This window comes from Charadrius vociferus, unplaced genomic scaffold (assembly GCF_000708025.1).
Source record: "Charadrius vociferus isolate BGI_N301 unplaced genomic scaffold, ASM70802v2 scaffold52, whole genome shotgun sequence".
NCBI classification, from domain to species: Eukaryota; Metazoa; Chordata; class Aves; order Charadriiformes; family Charadriidae; genus Charadrius; species Charadrius vociferus.
Window position 1 is genome coordinate 2,440,651 of NW_009647572.1, and position 22,740 is coordinate 2,463,390.

General features: G+C 37.0%; 1 protein-coding gene across 1 annotated transcript in view; it reads left to right on the top strand.

Moving 5' to 3' along the window:
• Positions 1–22,740, top strand: part of ADAMTS20 (ADAM metallopeptidase with thrombospondin type 1 motif, 20) — a 101,252-nt gene that overhangs the window by 1,340 nt on the left and 77,172 nt on the right. The window contains exons 2-4 of the mRNA XM_009880884.1: positions 2–211; positions 14,040–14,202; positions 18,016–18,275. Of these exons, the coding sequence (XP_009879186.1) occupies positions 2–211; positions 14,040–14,202; positions 18,016–18,275 (633 nt within the window). The remainder of the gene's footprint in view (position 1; positions 212–14,039; positions 14,203–18,015; positions 18,276–22,740) is intronic.

A 22,740-nucleotide genomic window follows, 5' to 3' on the forward strand; every position in this document is an offset into this window, starting at 1 on the left:
TTTCCGAACACATTACCAGCTCAGTGCATACGGGCAGGTCTTCCAGCTCAACCTGAGCGCTGATGCAGGCTTCCTTGCTGCTCAGTACACCGTGGTGCACGTAGGGGCCCCACAGAAGCAGTCCTCCCCTGATTTGCGCCACTGTTTCTACCGTGGGCATGTCAATGCACAGGAGACGCACATGGCCGTCTTCAGCATCTGTGGTGGCTTGGTAAGCATGTTGGTTACTTCTTCCTGTCTCCATTCATATTCTTCTCCTCCCTGAAAGAAATGTAGTGGATGCCTTTGCCGCAGAGCTGAGCTGGAAATTCTCAGGCATCGTTCCAAGTAGTTGGTCACGAAATGTCTTGGCATCGGCAGTTTGTAGTCATGATGATACTTTTTTGGCGGGATATACAAATGCTGCTTTCAAAGGATCTGTTGCTGGCCTGTAATAGAATTGGTTGATGTAACTCCTGACACCAAGAGCATTATAATGGAGGAAAAAACATGTTTCAGAAACACAGTTAGCTATTGTTTTGATAAAATGATGCTATTGGTTGGTATCAGATATGTGTTTGTAGCTTTATAGATATACTGTGTGGTTATGAGTGAGGAATAATGGTACTTGGTGAGAGAAGAACTAGCGTTGATCTTTTTCTTTTGCTTTCAGCAGTGCCATAGAGGTGTGTCATGTTCTAATAGGTGTGCAGCAGTGCTCTCTAAGCGCGTTTCTGTTAAAAGTGAATGGGAAGCTTCCTACTAACTTCAGTGGGAGTATGTCTATAAAAAGCTTCTTAAGAATTGAATTGAGCAAACCAATCAAAACTCCACTGCTGTACATTCTTTACTTATCCCTTGATAGTATTCCTTATGTCTTCCAAAGTGATAATGAAGAAACAGTATCACACAGCAATCAAAACAGTTGTACTGTTGCAAAATTTTATCATTTTGTGTCTAGAAACAAGAAGATTGATACCTAGTGCCTTACCACATCACTGTTTATTGAATGTATGTGTGACGTGCACATATTACGTCATAAATGATGTCATATTTGTTGATGACAAGTATGATGTCGTAAATATTACTGTGAATTTAAGTAGTTGTTCCATGTTTTTTGCAGTCACTCAGAAAAGTAAAGGTGCAAGACTTTTCTTTGGGGGAAATGAAAAAAATCCAGCTGAGTATTCTACTTTTTTATCTAGTAGCCTATAGAAAATAGTATGGAGATAGCTGGATGCATGCAGGAGGGTGTAATGTGTATTAAAAGAAGGTGGTACACATGATGGAAAAGAGGATCAGAAATAATTGGTACTTGAGAGAGATGCCTCTGTCTAGTGCTTATTCTTGGATATGTGGATATATGTCACCTTGTCTTCAGGCTGAGGCCTATAGGCTTGGGCTAGTCCTTGGAAATTACTGGAGAAGCAAGCATTTGAAAACACTAATTCTATATTCATCAAAGTTTTGCCTATATATCTTGCTTTAAAAATGTCTGTCATTGATTCTTGTCTGCTTTATAAAAACTCAGTTCAAACCTGTACTGAACCCCCTGATATGTTGCACTTCAAACTCACAGAAGGAGTAGGAAAGAGGAGGAATCACAAATATCTGTTTGCGTATTTTTTTTTCCTCATGTTTCATGTTCTAGTGGATGCTCATATACCATGGTGTTAAGAATAGTGTCATACTTTATGTGGAATAAATATGAGAAGTTTTAAAACCTTCTCTGTTCATAACTTTTGTTACCTGTTTTAATTCTGTCCCTGCAAACCATCACTTTTCATTACTTGAAGGGACCACATGCACTGAAAATAATTTTTCTGAAAAATGTGCACCCACTGCACTTAAAAGTTGTCTCAACTACCTATTATTTAGCAGTTCTCAAACTCTTCAGCACAAGACTCTCTTCTTCTCTGTCATAATTTGAATGTCTCAATTCTCTTGTCTCTCTACTTTGCTGCTACATTAGTCTGCATCCACTCGTAAATCCTTGAGTGTCTTTAAACTGAGTCTTTGTCTCTTCTAGATGAGCCTTGTGAACTTTCACTGCGTCTTCCAGCTGGACTTCATGTCCTCTGTCACTGCCTGGCCAACAGAGTGCCTAGTCTGAGTCACCAGCAAAGGCCTTGCTGTCCTGGTGTTCTCAAGACCTTCTCTTTCTGCTCGTTTCACCTTCTGCCCAGGCAGACACAGCCTTGCAGAGGGTGTGTAGTGTACCCAGCATTGTTGCTGCTTTCCCCTCACTAATGAAGCTGGTGAGGTTTTCAGAAGAGGAAGCAGAGCCTTGCATGGGTGCTGATGCGCTTTTTGTGGGACATACCTATAGTACCCCAGGGAGAGATTGTGTGGGGATGAAGAGGCAGTCATAGCCAGCTGGTTGCCTCTATCTGCACAGAGTATCCTCCAACTGGACTCAGAGCCTTCAGCCTAATGTTCTTCCTCATCCTCATGGATCCGAAGTAAGTGTTACACTCTTCATGTGACTGCCAGGGGAGTCAACTTTTTTGGAGTCAAGAGAAGGGATGTGAAAGGAGTGAGGTAAAGGCCAGGTAGAATTTTCCTGTGAGATCTTGTCCTCCCTAAATGCATTTCCCACTCCCAGGTGGGGCTACCATCAAAAGTTAGTAAAAATATTTTTTTCTCAAGCTTTTTAAAATTTCACAGCTTTGTGCATTCAACAAATGCACCTGCAAAAATAAGCTATTCAGTTATTGCTCTTTTATTGAACACTACCGTGCTTCATGAATACATGCAAAGATTTAAGTGGGACTGCTGCTGAGGTAAGATACTATTTATTTTGAGTGAGACAGTAGAAATTAGACTAGTGACTCAGTAGCTCTGTATTATATTTATTTTAATTGTAGAATCATAGAATAGTTTGGGTTGGAAGGGACCTTAAAACGTCATTTAGTTCAGCTCCCTCTGCAGTGAGCAGGGCCATCTTCAACTAGATCAGGTTGCTCAGAGCCCTGTGCAACCTGACCTCGAATGTTTCCAGGGATGGGGCATCTACCACCTCTCTGGGCAACCTGTGCTAGTGTTTCACCACCCTCATCATAAAAAAACTCCTCCCTTATCTAGTGTAAATCTTCGCTCTTTTAGTTTAAAACCATTACCCCTTGTCCTACAGCAACAGGCCCTGCTAAAAAGTTTGTCCTCACCTTTCCTGTAGGCAGTAAAATCCCTTTTCTTTGTAGGATCCGTTTTCTTCAATGTTGAACTTGGTGTATAGAAACTAAAATGGAAGAAGAGATTGCTTTGAACTATTAGGTCTAATTTTATGTCCCAGCTTTGCATAGAATCATAGAACGGTTTAGGTTGGAAGGGACCTTGAAGATCATCAAGTTTTGCTGTAGGCCAATGCTGTAAAAGCTAGGCAGGAAAAAAGCATATGGACTTACATAAAAAGGTACAGAAAACTTAACAACGGAATTTTAAAAATTGCTCTGAAGATGTGCCTGAGTGATCTGAAGTTAAACCAGGTGCCTGAGTTCACTTTATCCTGTAGGCATCTATCCCCAAGCTTTGCACTGCCTTCATTCACAGCTTCATTCAAAAAAAGTTCCTTCTTTTCATTTTTGCATTCTCAAGTTGAGTGTGCTCTCCCCCTTGAGCTTTCCCTTTTCACCCTCAGTTAAGCCTTTTGAGTGTGCCAAGAGCATGTACAACCCAGAGTACACATAGAGCATTGCTTAATGGCTCCTGACACCCTGTATGCAGTTTTGTTGTGTTACATTTCAGAGCATGCCCTGGGTTTAGGGATGCAAATGGCAAAGGGAGGTTAGAAGGTCAGCGGGGAGTCTGTAGTAATTGCAAGAAGGGAGTACGTAATTAGGGAAGTTTGGGATGCTGTCAAAGGCAGAAGGTCATTTGGAGTGATGGCCTGGGTGCCTAGTTGAACATCTGATCACATACAGGCATATTTCTTGCATCTCTAGAGTAATTTTTGAAATTTCACACTTTCTGTGGCTTTATTCACTTAAGTTCTGTAATTTATTTTTTTTTTTTTTTTACTTTTACTGTATTGCATTGGTCAATTACAGCTTCCTACAAACATGGGAAACAAGATCTGCTGAGGATGTGTCTGGATGCATGTAGACTAAAGAGACCTCTCAAACATTATCCAGACAAGAAAATCAAAGAATTAACAAAAAAAAAAAAGTCATTTAGCTTTTGAGAACATATGGCTTACAAGTTTATTGACAAATACAAACAAATACCAGTGAATAAAGTATCTTAAAATGAGGGAGCTATCACTGCTTACAACTAGAATGAACCTTCAATTCCTAGTACGCCCCTGTCTGAAGAAGGGACCTCTATTTTTATTTGTTTTAATCCTGAATGAATGCTGTTGGAACAGTTTGTTTAGTCCTTTGAGAAGCCTGGTATTCTTTTGTGGAGGTCAGGAATGTGTTGACTGATGTTGAGGATAGTTAAAATCAGTTTTTGTGAGCTAGGAGAATGCTGAAGTGCCAAAGGTTGTTGATGTGATTCTACTGTGAGAGAAGGAAAGGTGAGAAAGGAGGAAACATACATGTTTTTGGGTGTACAGTCTCTGGTGTATAGAGCAATTTCACATACTCGCCAAGTGGCAAAAGGTAGGAGTAGGAAAATACATGTGAATTTTTCCTTGCATGGATTTGCTGGCTATCAGCTTTCTGCAGTCCAGGAAGGCAGGACTGCTTTGTTCTAATGTAGCATCTGGAGTGTAACAAGGTCTGTGTGATGAATTCCTTCCCTGGGAGCTCAAGGAAGCCCCTTCATAACACTCCCTTACTGCACACCAAGCTTACTTTTGTCTGGAGAGTGGCAGGAATATGAACCTAAGTGTGGATCTTCAGAATTTCCTCAGTACAAGAGGTTGTGTTTATTTTTTTACTAATACGGGTCAGTGGATCACCTTTCTGAGAGATTTTGAAAACAATTCAGTCTGCTACTGTGGATGAATGCAGTGGTTCTTTTTCAGAAAAAGTAAGCAGTCCTGAAATTCATTTTAATGAAATGTAATTTTTAATTGTTTAGCTTAAAAAAAGCGAAAAAACAAACAAAAAACTGCAAAACTTGCTAGAAACTAGTGCTAGCATAGCCAACATCTAGTTTCTTGTGGAGATCTAATGCAAGTAATGGACTCCAGATATTTGCTCCCCAGTTTTGTGCTGCTTAGTACTAATAATTTCAATGGGTTAAACTACATTGGTTTTCCAAAGGAAGCTTCAACACTTGTAACTGGAAGATATGCTTACCTTGACATAACTTCATGCTTTAACTTACGGGCAGTCGCCTCAAGAAAAGTTACCTTCTAAACCTGAAAGGCAGATTAGTTTTCAGCATTCAGGCCACATTTGTAAACTTGTGAGCATCCATATGGCACATACTAGTCTTTATATATTTTTATCTTAATGTAGAGATTCTGTCATAAGCTAGGAAAAGATCATATTAAAATGTCAGTTCAAGACAATCAATTCTTGTTTGGACAAACTAAGTCTTATTGCTGCTGACTGGCCGAAGTGATGACTTCCACTTAATAGTTCTGGTTTCCCTTGTGGTAGAGGTGAGTCTCTAGCCCTGAATCTCTGCAGTACAACAGTCAAAAACTTCAGTGCTTCCATTATTACCCTGTGTGTTTGTTCTATCTGTTATCAGCACAAAATGGTTTCAAGTACAAGGACTGACTTTGCAAGTATAAGAGAAAATGTTCTTTTTTTTTTTTTTTTGGTGGTTGTTTTTATAGCTAAACGGAACAAAAAGGGATCAGGAAGTAGACCAAACTTTACCTTCTGTACCTTCTCTACGTTGAAAAGATCTAGATAAAGATTTTTGTACTTGATTACTTCATTTGAATTTTTCATTTGATTTTTCTCTTTTTGCTGCTTTATTCTCTGATTATTTATTCTTTTGCTCTTCACTTGGTTTAATTTACAGTTTCTTATTTCATTTACTTTGGTTTGTTTTCCTGTTAGCTTTTCCCTAACATGTATTCTCACAATCAAGACCAATTTTTAAATGTTTTTGCTTCTGTGATACTTGATCTAGCATTTTTCAACAGTGTTTTAATGACTGCAGTTGCCTGCAGTCTTCCCAGTCTTCTGCTGGTCATAGGATGAATGGCACATATCTCTTACTTTTGCTGTCTCATCTCTTTTTAGCTTTGTAGACACTAGGTGTCTTCTCCACATACACCTGCTGGTGGACTATAACACTTGAATTTACTTGAATATGATCGTGTATCCCAGAATCAATTTCTGCCTGCCTGCCTTGCCAAAATCACTCTTCATCACACACTTCGTTATGAAATAGTAAGACAGCTTAGGTTCCCCTTGTACCTGTTACCAAAAAACTGAAACATCCCCAGTATGTTTTCCCTAAGCTTTTTACATCTCTGCTTTTCTTGAAAATATCTCCACAGATGCTATGCTTTTGCACATGGTCCTTGTGCACATGTAGATCAGCAAATACAGGTGGTAATTTCAATTGTAAATGAGAAAATACATGGGGTCATGAATTGTGCAGCTGAGGTCTGTCACAGAAAATGTCTATCGGAAGCAGTAGGATCTGAGTATGCCTTTTTGCCAGAAATTCTACATGAATTGTCCTTTACATAGGCACGTCCCAGTCTGTTTAACATTCTGTGTCAAGAATGCTCAGCCATTGCCGGCCCGCCTTTTGCCCACATCCTGTGTCTGGTAGCCTTCTTCCCTGGCAGCTGTTTGAGCACGTTCTATTTGCCAGATAAATTGTTTTGATGGCTACATCCTATTCTTTACTGCCTTTCTAGGAGATCCACAATCTTTTTTTCTTTTTTTTTTCTTTTTTTTTTTCATCATTCTGAGTATGCATCTACCTTTTTGCCAGAAATTCTACATGAATTGTCCTTTACATAGGCACGTCCCAGTCTGTTTAACATTCTGTGTCAAGGATGCTCAGCCATTGCCGGCCTGCCTTTTGCCCACATCCTGTGTCTGGTAGCCTTCTTCCCTGGCAGCTGTTTGAGCACGTTCTATTTGCCAGATAAATTGTTTTGATGGCTACAACCTATTCTTTACTGCCTTTCTAGGAGATCCACAATCTTTTTTCTTTTTTTTTTTCTTTTTTTTTTCATCATTTTGGGTTTATGTGACACAGGTGAATTTGCTGGAAAGCTGTGGGCAGCCACAGGAGGTTGGATTTACTTACACACACATGTATATGTTCGCACATGTTCGTTAAACTTCCAGGAAGTACAAAGAAGGTACTGTGCATGAATGCAAATGATATGTTGTGTCCTCTCCCCTTCTGACACCCCTATGGCCCTGTGCTGTCACTAGGTGAGCAGAATTACTGAAATGGTGTGCAAAATGGCTTTTTTTATTGGTCTTAAATTAATGCTTCCAGTCCCAGGTGGCAGTCAACAGTTAGCCATCAGGGATCTCAGGAAACTGCGTACTCTTGGGGAATAGATAGGCTTCCCACGTGAGATAATGTATCTGCAACAGTCTCAGTTGTCTTTCTGTTTGATGTACACTCACATAGCAAATGGCAAGATTATGGTAGCCAAGTAAGACACAGAGAACAGATCATGCCTTCTGGGTACACACATATTGACAAAAGTACTCAAGGGAACTTACTGTGTGGCTGACTAAAACAGGTGAAAATCTAGTCATACTTTGCATGCACTTGAGTGATAACTGCCTGATGGCGTATATGAGGTTGAAAGGACTTTTTGGAGCTATTCATCTCCCAGCAAGAGGAAAAAGGTGGTTCTGCATGTACTTAAAAACATCAAAGCTAGGAAGTTCTCTTTAAACGGAGATAAGTTGCAAATGTACATTTGCTTGACATTTACTGAGGCAGACAAGATTATCTGATGGAGTTTCCTCCAATATTAAGCATATAGATCCGCTAGGTCTGTGTTCTGTGAGAATACTTAGCTTGATAATTATTTATGTGTTAAAAACAAAACCCCTGAAAGACAAAAATCAAAGCCACCCTCTTCCCCTGCCCCCAACCCCAACCAAACAAAAGGGACCCCCTTCATTTCATTTCACCGGTTTCAACAGGTATTGCAGAATAGCTGCTTGTCCATAATGAAATCTTCATGTACATATCTATGACAAAAGCTTTTACGCATCATTTTAACTAACTTGTCTAGCTTGTTCACTGTGAATTATATATAAAGGTAAAAATACATAAATTGCCCAATTCCCTTCCACTACACTGAATCTTAATTGCCATGATCCCTGCTATTTCCAGCTGTCTTTGAGATTGTTATTGTAGCATTCTGTCAAGTTCTCAGCTATTTAGCTAGTCTGTTGTTACAAATTGTATTTAGAAACTCCTGGAATACCATTTTTACCAGGCTTCAGCCAGACGTTCTTGCCTAGAATAGCCTTACGAAGTGGTGTTCAGGGTACCTAGAACCAGGACTTATGCTTTCTGCAAGAATATTTTCCCCTATGCATTATGCAAAATGGAAATATAGTGTGTGTGTGCTCCTGAGTGAAAGTAACGTGGCAGTAAGAACACTGGATCCAGCGCTACAGTGATCAGCGTGGTTAGATCAGGTGTGAGATAAACATCCAAATAGGTAAGATCACTTTAGCAGTTTACATGGAATTTAAAGTCCAATCTGGAATGACATAATTTTATTTAACCAATGATCAGGTGCCTTTTCAGACTGGGACACCTCTGAGCACCAGTGGGTGCCTCATCAGTTCTGTTCAAGGTGTGATTAAGTGTGGTAAAGATATGGTTACTATCTGCTCATGAAGTCTTAACATCACACAATTTGTAAAGAGGTGTAGTTAGAGAATAGATAAACTTATGATGAAAGATGTCATATTTTTTTCCCTATAATAAGCTTTTAGCATTTTATTCTATTTCTCTAAGAACTTCAAATATAATGTTGCTTTCAGCCACTTCTAAAAAAGGTGTTTTTAGACTAGAAAACTTATTCATTGCTAGATATTTTTTCCCCATTGCTTAGCTGGTGTATTATTTATTATTTCCTTATTATTTTCTTATTTCTATTATATTAGCTCTCATTTTAATAATTAGCTTGCAACCACTACCTCTTGTTGTGTTTCAAGCTGAATTATCTTCTAGTAGAAATATTTTTTCCATATGTTGGCAGTGTACCATGATCAGATAACCTCTAATACTTTTTTCTTCAATGAATTAATTAAGCTATGCTTAAGTCTTTCATTAGAAAACATTGTAACAGTGGAGCAGGAAGAAAAAGGTGAAGGACTTCTCACATGATTGAGAAGAGCTTTGAATTAACACAAGGGGGAGAGCAGGAAGGAGGGAAGAGAAGAATATAAAAGGAAGGGATTTTGTAGTTTACTTTGGCCATGGAAGTACTCTTGCTGTAAACTACTTGCAGGTTTTTCAGTTTGAGTTAAGAAGCCATACCGTGAGGGCATGAAAAATACTTGAGTACAGGAGCGGAGCTTACCTGGGAGGGAGTCTGCCAGTTCAGAGTCATGTTTTCCAGAACTTCAGTTGTTCTTTTAGCATTTTCCTGAAACTTTTCCAATTTTGCTGTTGGACATATTAAGATTAATTCCATGTTTCTGAAACCTGCTATATATCCCTTATGTCTTCCATGTGTTCAACGAAGTTGCCGTTATACACAAGGATGTAATTTGTATATGGGCATGGTACATATTTTAACCATAAATTCTGCAATATTTATTTCTACTACTCTTGGAATAGAGCAAATACATTGATTAAGACTATACGGTTTTAAGCCACTTTAAACCACAAAGACATACCATATATAGTGAGTAGCTGTGTTGATTCATTGAACCTTGATTTAATATAAAGTGTCTAACTCATCCAGAGTATTTTAAATCCAAGAAATAAATTATCTTTCTCATGTGGGTTTTCTCATAAATTTCCTCAAATCTATGCATATGCATAGTCCTGGGTAGCACTCCCTCTTTGGACCGCTTATTTATGATGTGCAAGAGACTGTTTTCAATTTTGTACTGCACTTCTACTGAAGAGATCTTTTAAATGTACTTTTACCTCTTTATCCGAGAACAGAAATAGAATATTTCAGGCAGATTTCTTGTTATATGATTTGAGAGGCATCTGTAGATGATAAGTAAATCCAGTTCATTTCTGATTTCATTTCCTGCAAATGCTTGGGCTCCTGTTTCAGCAACCTGCCTCTGTGCATCTAAGTGACTTTGGTTTATTTGGTTTTACCAAAAGTATTTCTCATTTGGATCTCTCAGACCTTGTCCTTGTGTGCCTAACTCGTCGTAATAGCTCCATTTGTATCAGCAGAAACTGCCACCAGATTAAGTATGACTTTCATGAATGAAGGACTCTGAAACAGACAGAGCTGGTGACTGAATTTTTGTAGACCTATGTGTTGGGAAAATGAGGAGATAGCCATGTGTGTAGCTAATGAAAATCCAGCTTTAGCCTTCATAGATAATTTAAAGGATTGGAATTGGTGTCTTCAAGCTCAATGTCTGCTTGGGGTTTAAATGACAAATAAGAGCACTGTTTTCATCTCTTATCCTTAGGGTTTTTCTCACATACAATAAAATTACTTCTTCTCAATTTGGATAGGGAAGGTGCAAAACATTTATTGTAGACTGCTGGTGGGGAGGTGTTCCTAACTAGTCAGTGGTTGTAATTACTTGTTTATCTATACGTTGTTAAAGAGGAGAGAATTCACTGAGGGAAGAATGAAAGTTTGTTGCATTATAGATTTCTGATCAGTTATTTCTTCCATATCTAAACAGACAGTGGATCCTGGGATACTGCGCAAGAATCAGTGGGCCAGAGCGTGAGCAAGTGAGAGGAAGCCTGGCTCTGTTTTTTCTAAAATAGTTAGTCCAAGTACCTGGAAAGGTGGAATCTCCAGTCTTAAGGACACTCTTGTGCCTTCTTGTATTAATCTTTAGATTTAAAACAAAAAGCTAAGAATAATTCTGAAGTCATGAAACATAATATAGGATACTTCCCCTCCAGCTGTCTGTCCTAACTTTTTGGGCTATAAGTTTATGGAGTGTTTTGTATTTTCTTGGATATAATGAAGGAGATTTAATTCTTTTGCTTTCTAGGCAATTTCTCTAATAATTTGCTGTGAAGGTGAGCACAGTTACTGCTACTTCCGAGTATCTTTCAAAAGAGGGAGAATTGCCTGCTTTTTTTTTTTTTTCTTCCCCCACCCCAGATGACTTCAGTGTGTCTTTTTTTCACCACAGGGTTCTGGACTTCAGTTAAGATTAATGTATCGGTTCTTATTGAGATATTTAGACTGTAGAGTGATGAAACTTGAGCCACAGATGTTGTCAGGCATTTTATATTGTGTATTCATTGTTAGGCTCAGCTTGATGTGCAGGCTTTGGAGCGCCATTCTGAGTTCCTTAATAGTCGGGTTTTACAGTAAACTCTTGCTGATACGAAGTTGCTTTATTTTTGCCAGGAAAAATGGTTCTCTGTTGTAGGTGATCCTTGCTATTTCAGCTGAAAAATATCTTCCTTTGGTAGGAGGCATAGATTTTTAACTTCACAGAGGAGCTGGGATACAGTGTACGCTATTTCCATTGCTAGCACATAAACAAGGAAGCGTGGGAACGCACATCTAGAGGAGGTATAAGGCAGGAATACCTCTTTTGGAGTACCAGCAATCCTGGATTGATTGAGATCGGTCACGATGCATCATGTTGACTGTTCCCAATCCACTGAATAGGATAATGGTGCCTTAATATGGTTTTGAATTCCTAAATAGGATTTTTCCTCTGGTAGCAATTGGTTGTCTAAATATGGGGTCAGGAATTTTCAAAGTGATCAAATACATATGTCTTAGTGATGATCTCTTTTTTTTGAGTGTGAAATGGTAAAAAAATAAAGCCTTGTTATTGCAGTTCATCTTTTCTAGTGGAAGTCTGATATTCCGGAAGATGAGTTTGTTTTAAAATGTAGCACAAACTCTTTCCTTACTAGTTCTGTGCTATTATTTTCATAATTGTTTTGTTTGTTGTAGCTGAAACCATTTCTTTATAAAATCTGAAAGCCTGTTAGTTGGAAAAGCCATTGAAGAAACAAATACAGAATATCTGCTCTTAGCTATTAGGAGTAGAAGGGAAGTAAAATGTATGTGTGGAATAAAGCAGAAGCACTAAAGTTTTTGCTTAAATCTAAAATATGATATTTTAAGTATCTCTTATCTAGAAATAGGGTTTATGGTATGCCAGGAGAAAAGAATTAATTAGCATGTTAGTGTTCACAGATAGTATGGAGTCAAATTGATCATGTTTTCGTAATTGGGACTTCAATAATGTCTATTTAAAAAACAAACAAACAAACAAAAAACAAAACAAAACAAAAAAAAACCAAACCAAAAAAACCCCCATCAACATGAATCTTAACATCGGTTCTTGCTGCTTTGTCCATGAGTGACAGGCTGTTCTTGTCTGTCCCTGTCACTTTGCCCAGAAGGTTGCTCCTACTTACACCACAGCTTGTCAGGTAGTCCTGTCTGTTTTCGTGAGGCCTTTCCCAGGGAGGCACATGGTGTTCTCAGTACACTCAATCTGCTGTCCACACACAAACCACACGCCCTGGAAACACTGGATGTGAGAAGGCTGAACTGAACATGTAAGTTCATGAAGACTACTTGTGAAGAATTTAAATGAAACTGAGGGGGGGAAAAGTGTTTCTGTAAGTGAAATTTAAACAGGCTTGAAAGGAAAATACTACTTAACTGGGTCTTTCTTCATTCCGCAACAAAGGTGATGCAGAGGATTCAACCACAGTGGGTTTACAATAACTGGATGATTGGTACGCCATGTTTCGGGCAAGGTTACAGATGGTCTGAAGCCTAACGGACTTTTAAACACAGAAAACTGATAACTGCCAGAAAGAGCCCAAATTCAAGGGGATATTATAGTTCCAGTACAATACCCTGAACGCTAAGGTAGTCTGTGGCAGATTTTAAAAGGCTCTTTGTAGGTTGCTTAGAAGAAAAAACTTCTCACTTCTCGTACATCTTCCTCTGCCACTCTCTATAACACTGAGTTTCAAGGTTGACATGAAAACTTAATCTCTTAAACCATATTATGTAGATTATCACTGTTCTCTTATTGGTCAACATGCTTCACTAATCTGACAGAACAGCTAACAGGATGCAGTGCACCTGCTTCCTCTAGGTGCTTAATTGGCTGAAGTGAGGAGGTTGCCAAAAAGTCTGAAAGAAATTTGATGAAACTCTTAAGTGGTTTTTCCTCCTTGTAGTCTCCTGAAATAAGGTACTTAAGCTATAGGAAACTATGAATTTGGTGCAGAGAGAATGAAGAGATTCTGTTTTAGGATTTCATAATTGAAGGGATTATGGGACAGAGGTGAGGTGGGGGAAAGGAGCTTAATTTGTGTTCTTTTTTTTTGTATGTGTGCCAGTGCTTTTGTTAGTAATCAAGTTCCTTTGGTTCCCATTACATAGTTACCCATGTGTGTTTGCTATAGAAAGGGAAAAAATTGAGGAGAAAAACTCATTAATGAAACTGTCAACTTTGAATTCCTGGAACTTGTTTCAGTCTCTAAAAAGAATATCAGGTTGACACTGATGTAGGCATATAATATAGATAATCTATGGGCAAAATGCAATTTTAGAAGAAAAATATTATAAATTATGTAAAGGATGGAAGGCAACAAATCAGTCCAGAATTTGGACAACATAAATCCTGAATTACTTGATGACCTCTGATCCCTTTTGTACAGTTCCCAGCTGGTCCTGCTTGGTTATACCTAGATAGTCTTCACTTTTGTGACCTCTTTTGTTTCATTACCTGTACATAGTGATTACCTATGATATATTGTCATACGCAAGCTAGTCTGTTGTGAGTTACTCTGGTGGGACAAGTTTCTGAAAGCAACCTTCTTTGTCTTACCTTCAAGCTTCCATCTCTAGGTTCCACTGAAGTTTCCTCTGTCTCACGTGTAAATTTACTTCCATTAATTTCAGAGTATTGTCATAAATAGTTTATTATTTCAATGGAAATTATTTTTATATCAGTATTTTTAGTGGAAAATAAATCAATTGCTTCTCTTACTTTCAGATGGGCACCTTTAAAGCACATGATGGTGAATATTTTTTAGAACCTCTGATGAAAGCAGATGGAGGTGAACATGAAGATGAGCATAACAAACCACATCTTATATACAGGCATGAAGAATTAAAAAAAAAGTATCAGAAATCCCACAAACCTTGTGAAGTTTCAGGTATAGTCATACTTTAAATTTCAATGTGACTTTTTCAGATGTCAAATGTTTAAAAAAAAAAAAAAAAGGCAAGATTTAATTTTCTTAAATAATATTTATCTCCAGATTGTTCCATTAGAACCTACACATTTCTTTCCTGTAGGCTTGGCAGCCATGGCTAATGGCTAATTCAAATATAGGACAAAATGTGCATGTCAAAAAAAATAAAAATCATGATGTTGCAAGAACTTCTTTGTGGGTTTACTGTTACACCTATGTTGTCCCGTTTGTAAAAATATAAGGAGTAGATCCACAGGAGTTTTTGCTTATATTTGCAAAAGATAATGAACTTATTGCAAGTCTAAGACGTAATTCAGGACATCTCTCTTCCTTAATAATGGCAGTATATAATATTATCCATTAATAATTAATTTCTCCTTAAGTATTTCAATAATTTATTCATACTACCTATTCATAATATTTCGTTGTATTTCAAATAAAGTGGAGTAATTTACAAGCATACTGTTAGGATATGTGACAACTGAATGGTTATACTTTCATAGCTTCACAGTATATAGGTTAATCATTAAGCAAAGTAACTTAAGAGTGAGAACATGTAGTGAAAGTAACAACGAAAGACAAAAAAGCTTTATTAATACCATGAAGCAATGAGTAGAAAGCACAGTGCTTTAAATTAATATGGTTTTTTGTGGGCAGAAAACTTTCAGTTGTTGTTTTTCAGTTACGCATGCATCTTCGTAGTCAGAAAAATAGTATGATGCGAGAAAGGCACCTGAAGCTACCATCAAAGTACAAAAACTAGACCAAAGAGTGGGATTAGAAGGGATTTATTTGAAATTGTAGGTGTCCATAGACTCATTCTAAACATTGACATACCATCTGCTTTGGGATATAATAACGTAGAAACCTTTGAAGATTCTGCCTGAGCGATGCACTTACTAACCTTTACTATTATACTAGTGCCATTTTAAAAATATTTTTCACTGTGTTGGAAACAATTTTTTTTTTAAGCCTAGTGACATAATAAATGCTTTTCTTTTGCTTTTTATAGAAGCATATGGGCTTCATTTATTTGGCTTCAAAGAAAACACAAATGTGTGGAGATTCACAATAGGAGAAAGCAGCTTATATTTGGCTCAGCTTGGCATTTGGAAACATCCTGTCTAATTCAGAGTCTACACCTTTCATGAGATTTAAAACTGCATTTTATGCAGTTTGAATGTACTAGCAATTTAGGAATGTTTAAGCAAAGCTAAGTGCTGTCCGAAGAAAAGGAAAATAGTAAGATTTCTACTTTATTTTCTTAAGTAATATCTGGCCAGATGTTTGAAAATATAAATTGCACAAATAATGGTGTAGCTTGGGTGGCTAGGTTTTTTTTTAATTTTGGAAAATTCTTAAAGCATATTTTGTAGTCAGAAACAATATGTTGAGAATTCTGCTTTTCCGTAGATACTAAGGCCAGAAAGCAACCATTATGATCATCTTGCATTCAACATATTTTAGTGAAAGATATTTCTTTTCTTTAGCTCTATTTTAGGAAGCTGATGCTATCTATTCATTGATTGTCATTTCAGAACTAGGAGTTAGTACTTTGAAAATTAAGCAAATGTTATTCCTGATTCTTTTTTGGATGCTGAATAATATGCACTGAACCAAAGCAGAGGTCTTTCAGTTTCTGTGGCTTGGTGTTGTTGTTTTTTTTTTTTTCCTGTGTTACATATGAGAATTTATTAATATAAGCAACCTAGTGTGAGGAAAGAGGCTCCAAGCATTAAGAACTTAGTCATTCTTCCCCTTTTCATTTATTGGAGTAACTACTAAAGATTGGGAGCTAGAGAGATTAGTCATTTTTGGGGGAGTGAAGCTGCAGAAATTTTCATGGAGAAAAACCTTGTATTGTTATATTTCTGTCCTTCTGAAGAGATTTGTCTCCTTTAGTACTAGTCTTGCCTGGTTATTCACATCCTCCCTTTGAGGAGGAACAGAGTATATCTAGCAATATTGTGATCGTGAGGGTTTCTCTAGTAAGTGAATCTTGACAGGGGATATGGAGAGGCATAACATTCAGTACATCTTCTTAGCTTGAAATTGGACCATAATAATTACTTCTAAAATTGTCTAACTAATCTTTTCCTCACTCTGGACTGGTTTCTTCTAAACTAACTTGCTGATGAAAAATTAATTGGAAACTCTAGTACAAGCCTTGCTCAAGTCAGGATAGGACATCGGCTGCATTTCTGCTATCCATAAATCCTGTTTTCTTAATACAGGGAATCTTATCTGAGTTTGCCATAATATGTTTTTGATAAATATGATAGCTATTACTCATCCACTTGGTGATTTCTGGTCTTTATGAAGAAAAAAAATAATTTCATTTGTTCTGGTATTGAATTTATCTTGGCTGGTCCATAAATTTAGGTTGTCTTTAAACTCCTGCTTTAAATATAGATGCTGTTTCCCATTTTGCCAGTACTCTGAAATCTCAGATGCCTTCTGTGACCTAGTAAAGATAATGTGTATATGAGATTGCTTCAGCCAGTTCTCTTCAGTGCACCAAACTCATTCAGTCTGAACACATCTAATATACGTAGGTACTCATGAACAAGTTGCTTTTCAAAGCCAGTCCCCAAATTCTCCCCTCATTACTGTTAGTGATAAAAGCTTTAGTAATTCTTATATCTGTACCTTGTGACTGATGTTTAGATAATTACTCAGCAAACTTTAAGGTGCTTGCTGTTGTCCCTCTACTGTTTTCTGGCTGTATGGTGGCCTAACTTTAAAGAGGAAAGACTATTGACTTGTCAAAAGTAGCTTGAAGTTTATGGATGAGAGCTCTTCCCTTTAAATACGGAATGCATAGATTTAAATCCTCCCAAGTTGAAGTTGACAGAGTTGGGATCTCTGAATTCTTCATTAGAATAAAAGGATTAGGAGACACGTCCTTTGGAAGCTACTTTGTAAGATGAAATCTAGCTTCCAGGAAGACAGTGGATGTTTGTTCTGAGGGGGCTGAAGTGTCTAGTTCTGGAGAATTCACTGAGAATTCAGATATGCTTCTCAGTTAAGTATTTTTATGTGGGCTATTGCTAAGCTGACTCTGTGATTGATGCATTGGTTTTATGTATCAGGCATCAGAAGCCTCCGGTGGCTGGACTATACAGCATAATTGGAAGTATTACAGTACTTAGTTTGGAAGTATCTGAGTAGGTTCCATATTTCCATTAGAACCCGATCCTACATAATGAATATTAACAAAGCTGTCAAGGAAGTCACAGAAGGCTTTTGATGTGTACTTGCTTATGATGTAAACTCCATATTTATATAAATATAATGTTATATAAATGAAAAAGTCAATAGGGACTTGAGGACTCAGGCCTAGTCTCTGTTATGTTTGTTTTGATTGGTTCTGTTGGTGTCAAAGGTTTATGTGTAACAAAAAAAAATAAATTATTTTGTTTAATTAACTTGCTTCCTTTTTTGCACTGCTTAAGCTGTAGTGCTTATCTCCTTCCATCCTGCCTGTTTGGATTATACTGCATTCTAGGAACTGTATAATGCTGCTATCTCTTAACTAATCTTTAACAATGAATCCATATATGATAGAACTATATGATAATGTACAAGATGTCTAATTTGATGTTCCTGTTACAGCCTTCCATGTTTAATATATTTTTGTAACTCTTGCACTGTTTCTCTTGGAAATACGATCATAAATATAAGTTTGCTTTGTCTATTTTGGGCAGCCTTTTACCTGTTTCTCTTTTTAAATTTAGAAACTGCATCAACAGTAAATCTTCCTTTACTTTACAGAAAAAGAGTTGAAGAAGAGCACTTTACTACATCCAACCTTCAGCAGCTTAAATGAAGACACCAGTGTCTTACAGAAGTCTCTCAGTTCAGAGTATGCCTTAAATAACTTATCTATAGAGGATGGTGGCAATCCACATTCCAGGAAAAAGCGTTTTCTTTCCTATCCAAGATATGTAGAAGTGATGGTTACAGCTGACACCAAAATGGTTCGTCACCATGGGCAGAATTTACAGCACTACATACTAACACTGATGTCAATAGTAAGTAAACTTAAGTTCCTAAATATAAGCAATTTTAGTTATTTCTGTTCTGTTGTTTTCTCTTCGGCAACTTCCCTGCCTTCTGGTTTGATTGAATTTGATACAGAATATTAGAAGAAAGAGATTCCATAAACATAAAAAACATAGGGCCAAAACTTCAGATTATGGATCTTTTCAGTTTAATGCAGTAAGGTGTGTAGGTGAAATGCTGTGATCTATTTCCTGATTTGCTGTTGCATTAGGAGAACTCTTAAGCTTCAGTGATTTAAACATATGGACTAATTACAGCAGACAGAGGTTAAAAGGCATTCTGAAAAAATGTTTAGTTATAGTAATCCTAGTTTTTCAAGTGATTTCAAATGAATATGGGGCAGACTTCGAGTTGGCATAATTTAGTTCAGTTCTTTCTGTGGTGAATTCTTTCTTGAAACAGAAGTCACTTCTATTGATTCAGGATCTAGTAATTTAATTCCTGATGGTTTTTTTTTTTTTTTTTTGAGAACAAACATTGTTTCTGCATCTGTGGGTGTTGTAAGGAATAGTGCTTGAATGTACAGTGCAATGTTTCTTGTGTCTTTACTTATGTAATTGGACTTCTACTAGGTAAATAGGATATGCATTGTATAATTGCTGCTAAAGAGAGTCTGGAAGAACTGTTCTTAAGAACTGGCCTATACGTGTATGAGTGAAAGAATACCAGTTCTTTTCTAAAAAGCTTGTGATTTCGTTCTTGCGCTTAGCCTATCTATACTGTAATACTGGGGCTGAAAGCAGTTATTCCTGGCTTTGAGATAATAGCACACAATAAAACACTACATCTTTAATGTGAATTTAATATCTATATCTACTGTGGTATTCAATAAGGTGTATAGCTGGCATCTTCTGGCAGGTCTTATTTCACATGTACATTGTCTACTTCTGAAGGTAATATTGAAACAAAAGTTTAAGACTATTTCTAGAAATGTTTAGCTCTTATAAATGCAGATTTTTTAAAAAAAATAAATAAAATCAGATCTTAATTCTGAAATATTTTCTTCACAGTTCAATTAATTTCCTCCCCAATAATATATATCCCAGCTCGTATCCCTTCTTGAAGCATTTCAGTGATGTCATAAAATCATAGAAGAACTTAAGTTGTCAGGGGCTTTTGGAAGTCATCTGGTCCAGTCTTCTAATCATATATATATTGCTTTGTCGAATAATGCATATGAAGATACAGTCTTCAGTCTTTTCTCCTCCTTATCCTTCCTCATAATAGTTATTTTTCAGTAAGGTAGTAATAAATGTGAAGAACAGGAAAAACAACTGACTACCACTCTTTGCTGTGTAATCTGTATTAGAACTCATCAGTATGCAGGTGGGTCATTTCTTGACCCATAGCTTATTAGTGTTTAAAATAGAACCATTATTAGTCTTATTTCGTCACCTATAAAGGGAAGAAATGAAACTATTAAATTTTATCCCTTCTGCCATTGTACAGATAGCTTTGATTATTAAATTTATCTGATACTTTTGTCTGGTCAAGCAAGTTCTCCTGTTACAGGAAATTGTCAGGTTGCTGGCATTTTACATGAATCAAGCATTATACTCTACTCTTATAATCATTCTGAAACTTTTAAGGATATTCAGTTTTGGCTTGGATTTTAAAGAAACCTAAAAAGTTAAAGCATGTAAATCCCATTAAATTTTAATGAAACTTTGACATCTAGCTCCCAGAAGAACCTTTGAAATCCTGGCCCATTTTCCTTTTCTTCCTTTTTTTTTTTTTTTTTAAGCATCAACAAAGCCACCGAAGTAAACTTGCTGCTATAGGGTACTGTTTTATGAGTGGAAAATAAGAACTGAAATATACTGCTAAATATTTGTGGGGTTTTAAGTGTCTTGTCACTCATCCAATTCAACCCGAAAAGGCTTAACTCTCAGCATGGAAGTAATCCCATTGAACTGGAACTGGAATGCATTTTCTCATTTCTTTAAAATTGCATAAATCTTGGCAAGATGAGTATTCACAGTATTTATAGTATGTCTTGGAAATACTAGTTCTGATTGCAATATGTATTTAAAATGACAAGGAATATCTTTGCCATAGGACTTTATCAAAACTTTTGTATTGAAATGCAATAGAGTGGCATTATTTTATGTGACTTGATAAACGAAATAATAAAGAAATCTGTGTTTGCTTAACTCGCAACATTCTTTTGTGTTGCATCAGCGGAGCGGGCAGTAGATGCTGCCTTAACAGATTTAGTAACTGGAGGACTCCATCCTCGGCACATGACATTGTGGCAGTTTGAAGTCCCTAACACAAAGGCTTGGTCTTAGCAACTGAAATAATTCATTATGACATTGGAGTTACCATAAAAGCACCAAAACCTCATCAGATCTGGTTCCATGGTACGCTTTGAGGCACTGTCCTCATTTTCTGAATCAGGTACCTGATTACTGACATCTCTTTAAGAAATATACTGCTTGTATAGTTACCTTGGTAGTAAAAAAACTATTTGGTCTGTTCTTAGTCTGCATGCAGCAAGAACTTTGTAATCTTGCCTTTCTGAAAAGAAGACTTGACATGTAAAACCACCTGTGGTAGGGCTGTTGGCCAGCTTAGATTGGGAACTTGGCTGACAGCCTAGTCATGGGAGTGCTAGAGTTGGAACATGGGAGCCATGCATTCAAGGAGAGGACTGAAACAGCATCAATTTAGATCATTTAACTTGCAGTAAGACTGTAGAATCATAAAATGGTATTATATAATGGTAAAGTAGTACCGTTATGGATTAAAAGCTGGTATTTTTAATTTTCATCAAGACAGGTTCCTAACTTGGACTGCACATAGATGGCTTTGACTCTCCATTCCTTTTTTATTTGTGTAGTCTTTCAGATCTGTACAAATCAAGCTGCCATTGAAGTACCTTGAAATAGTTACTGTTGTTTTAGTAATGATTTGTGGCTACTGTAATTTACTGAGATGTAAAATGTAAGGCAATAAGTAGCAAGTCTTAGCAGCAAAAAAATATTTCTAATTGTAGTCTTGTTTATACTTTTTTTTTATTGCCATACTGACAGCTAGTCACCTGTGTGAAAAGATCCTGTGTACCAGTGTGCTGCCCCTATCATTAAAAAGCCAAATGATTTTGTCCTAATATGTATGGGATTAATTTAAAGAATGTTTTTATACCATACAACTGTTAACAATTCATCTTTCCATAACACTCTGGGAAAACCTAGCTGCATACTAGCATATAATAATACTTGACATTACTGATTCTGCCATATAGTCATCAGTTAAAATTAGGGAGAAGACTTGAATAATTTGTAGGTTAATAATTTCATTTGTGTGACTGGCATCTGAAAGGCAATAAATGTTTTTTAAATCAAAATTTAGCGATGAGTATACTGCTCCTTCCATCTACTACTTAGACTACTAAGCTTGTATTTTACCCTTTTTTCACTCAGATCACTCTATTACTACTGATTTTGCAGGAATGCTCAGTGCTTTTTATCTCTCATTCAGTGAAATCTAGAGAGCCAACACAAAGGCATTCGTTTCTTGGTTCGTTACCTTATCATGTTTCTTTTTCTGTATGTGAAAATACACGTCTTGTGCACTTTGACGTGGTTAAAATGAAAATGGGTATTTGATTATGCATCAATGAATATACATAGCTGGAAGCAATTATTTTTGAAGTATCATTCATGCAAAATTCTGAGCTAGACTTTTGCTTATCTTGACGTGGATATTTATATGGGTATAAGAAACCCCTACTATTTTTTTAAAATTGTGACTGTCCTTGTATTCCAGTTTCAGGGTGCCTGTACATTAAATGTTATAATGCCTCATACCTCTCTACATTTTGAGGTGTACCAGCTAATACAGATGTGGAAACTTTGCTGTAGGTAGGCAGGCCCATACTTGCCCATCTTTACACTTCACTGCTGTTAGTGCTATTTATTACTATTGTTATCTAGGTGGTGGGGGCTGTGGTTGTTAATTAGGTATTTAATGATTAGACTAGTACTTGTCTCTGACTTTCTCCTCAGTAGTACAGGATTCAAGGTCTGTCCCTACCGTAAAGCCTTGGTACTGTTTAATTAGAGAAAGGCCTTGCTCTAAGCTACCTGGAACTCGTCTCATGTATAAGAAGGAGGCGTTTTGCCAAGCAACAGTCATACATCTTTCTCTGAGTAGCTTGTAATGGCTAGAGAAGCCTGTGAATGATCATGCTTTGTGAAAAGACCTTTTCGGTTAGTTTCAGATGCTGAAAGGCAGGATGCTTTGACATCTGAGCTGTACGTGATACCATTTGATGTGATCAGATTATAGGCTTGGTGCATATCTTCATCAAAAGCTGTAGATGATGACGATGAATAAGTCGCCATTTACTGAGTTATTGCAATATTAAAGGGATATCTTTGCAACCATTTCAGTTCTCAGTTAGAGATAAGACAGAGCAGAGGCATTCCT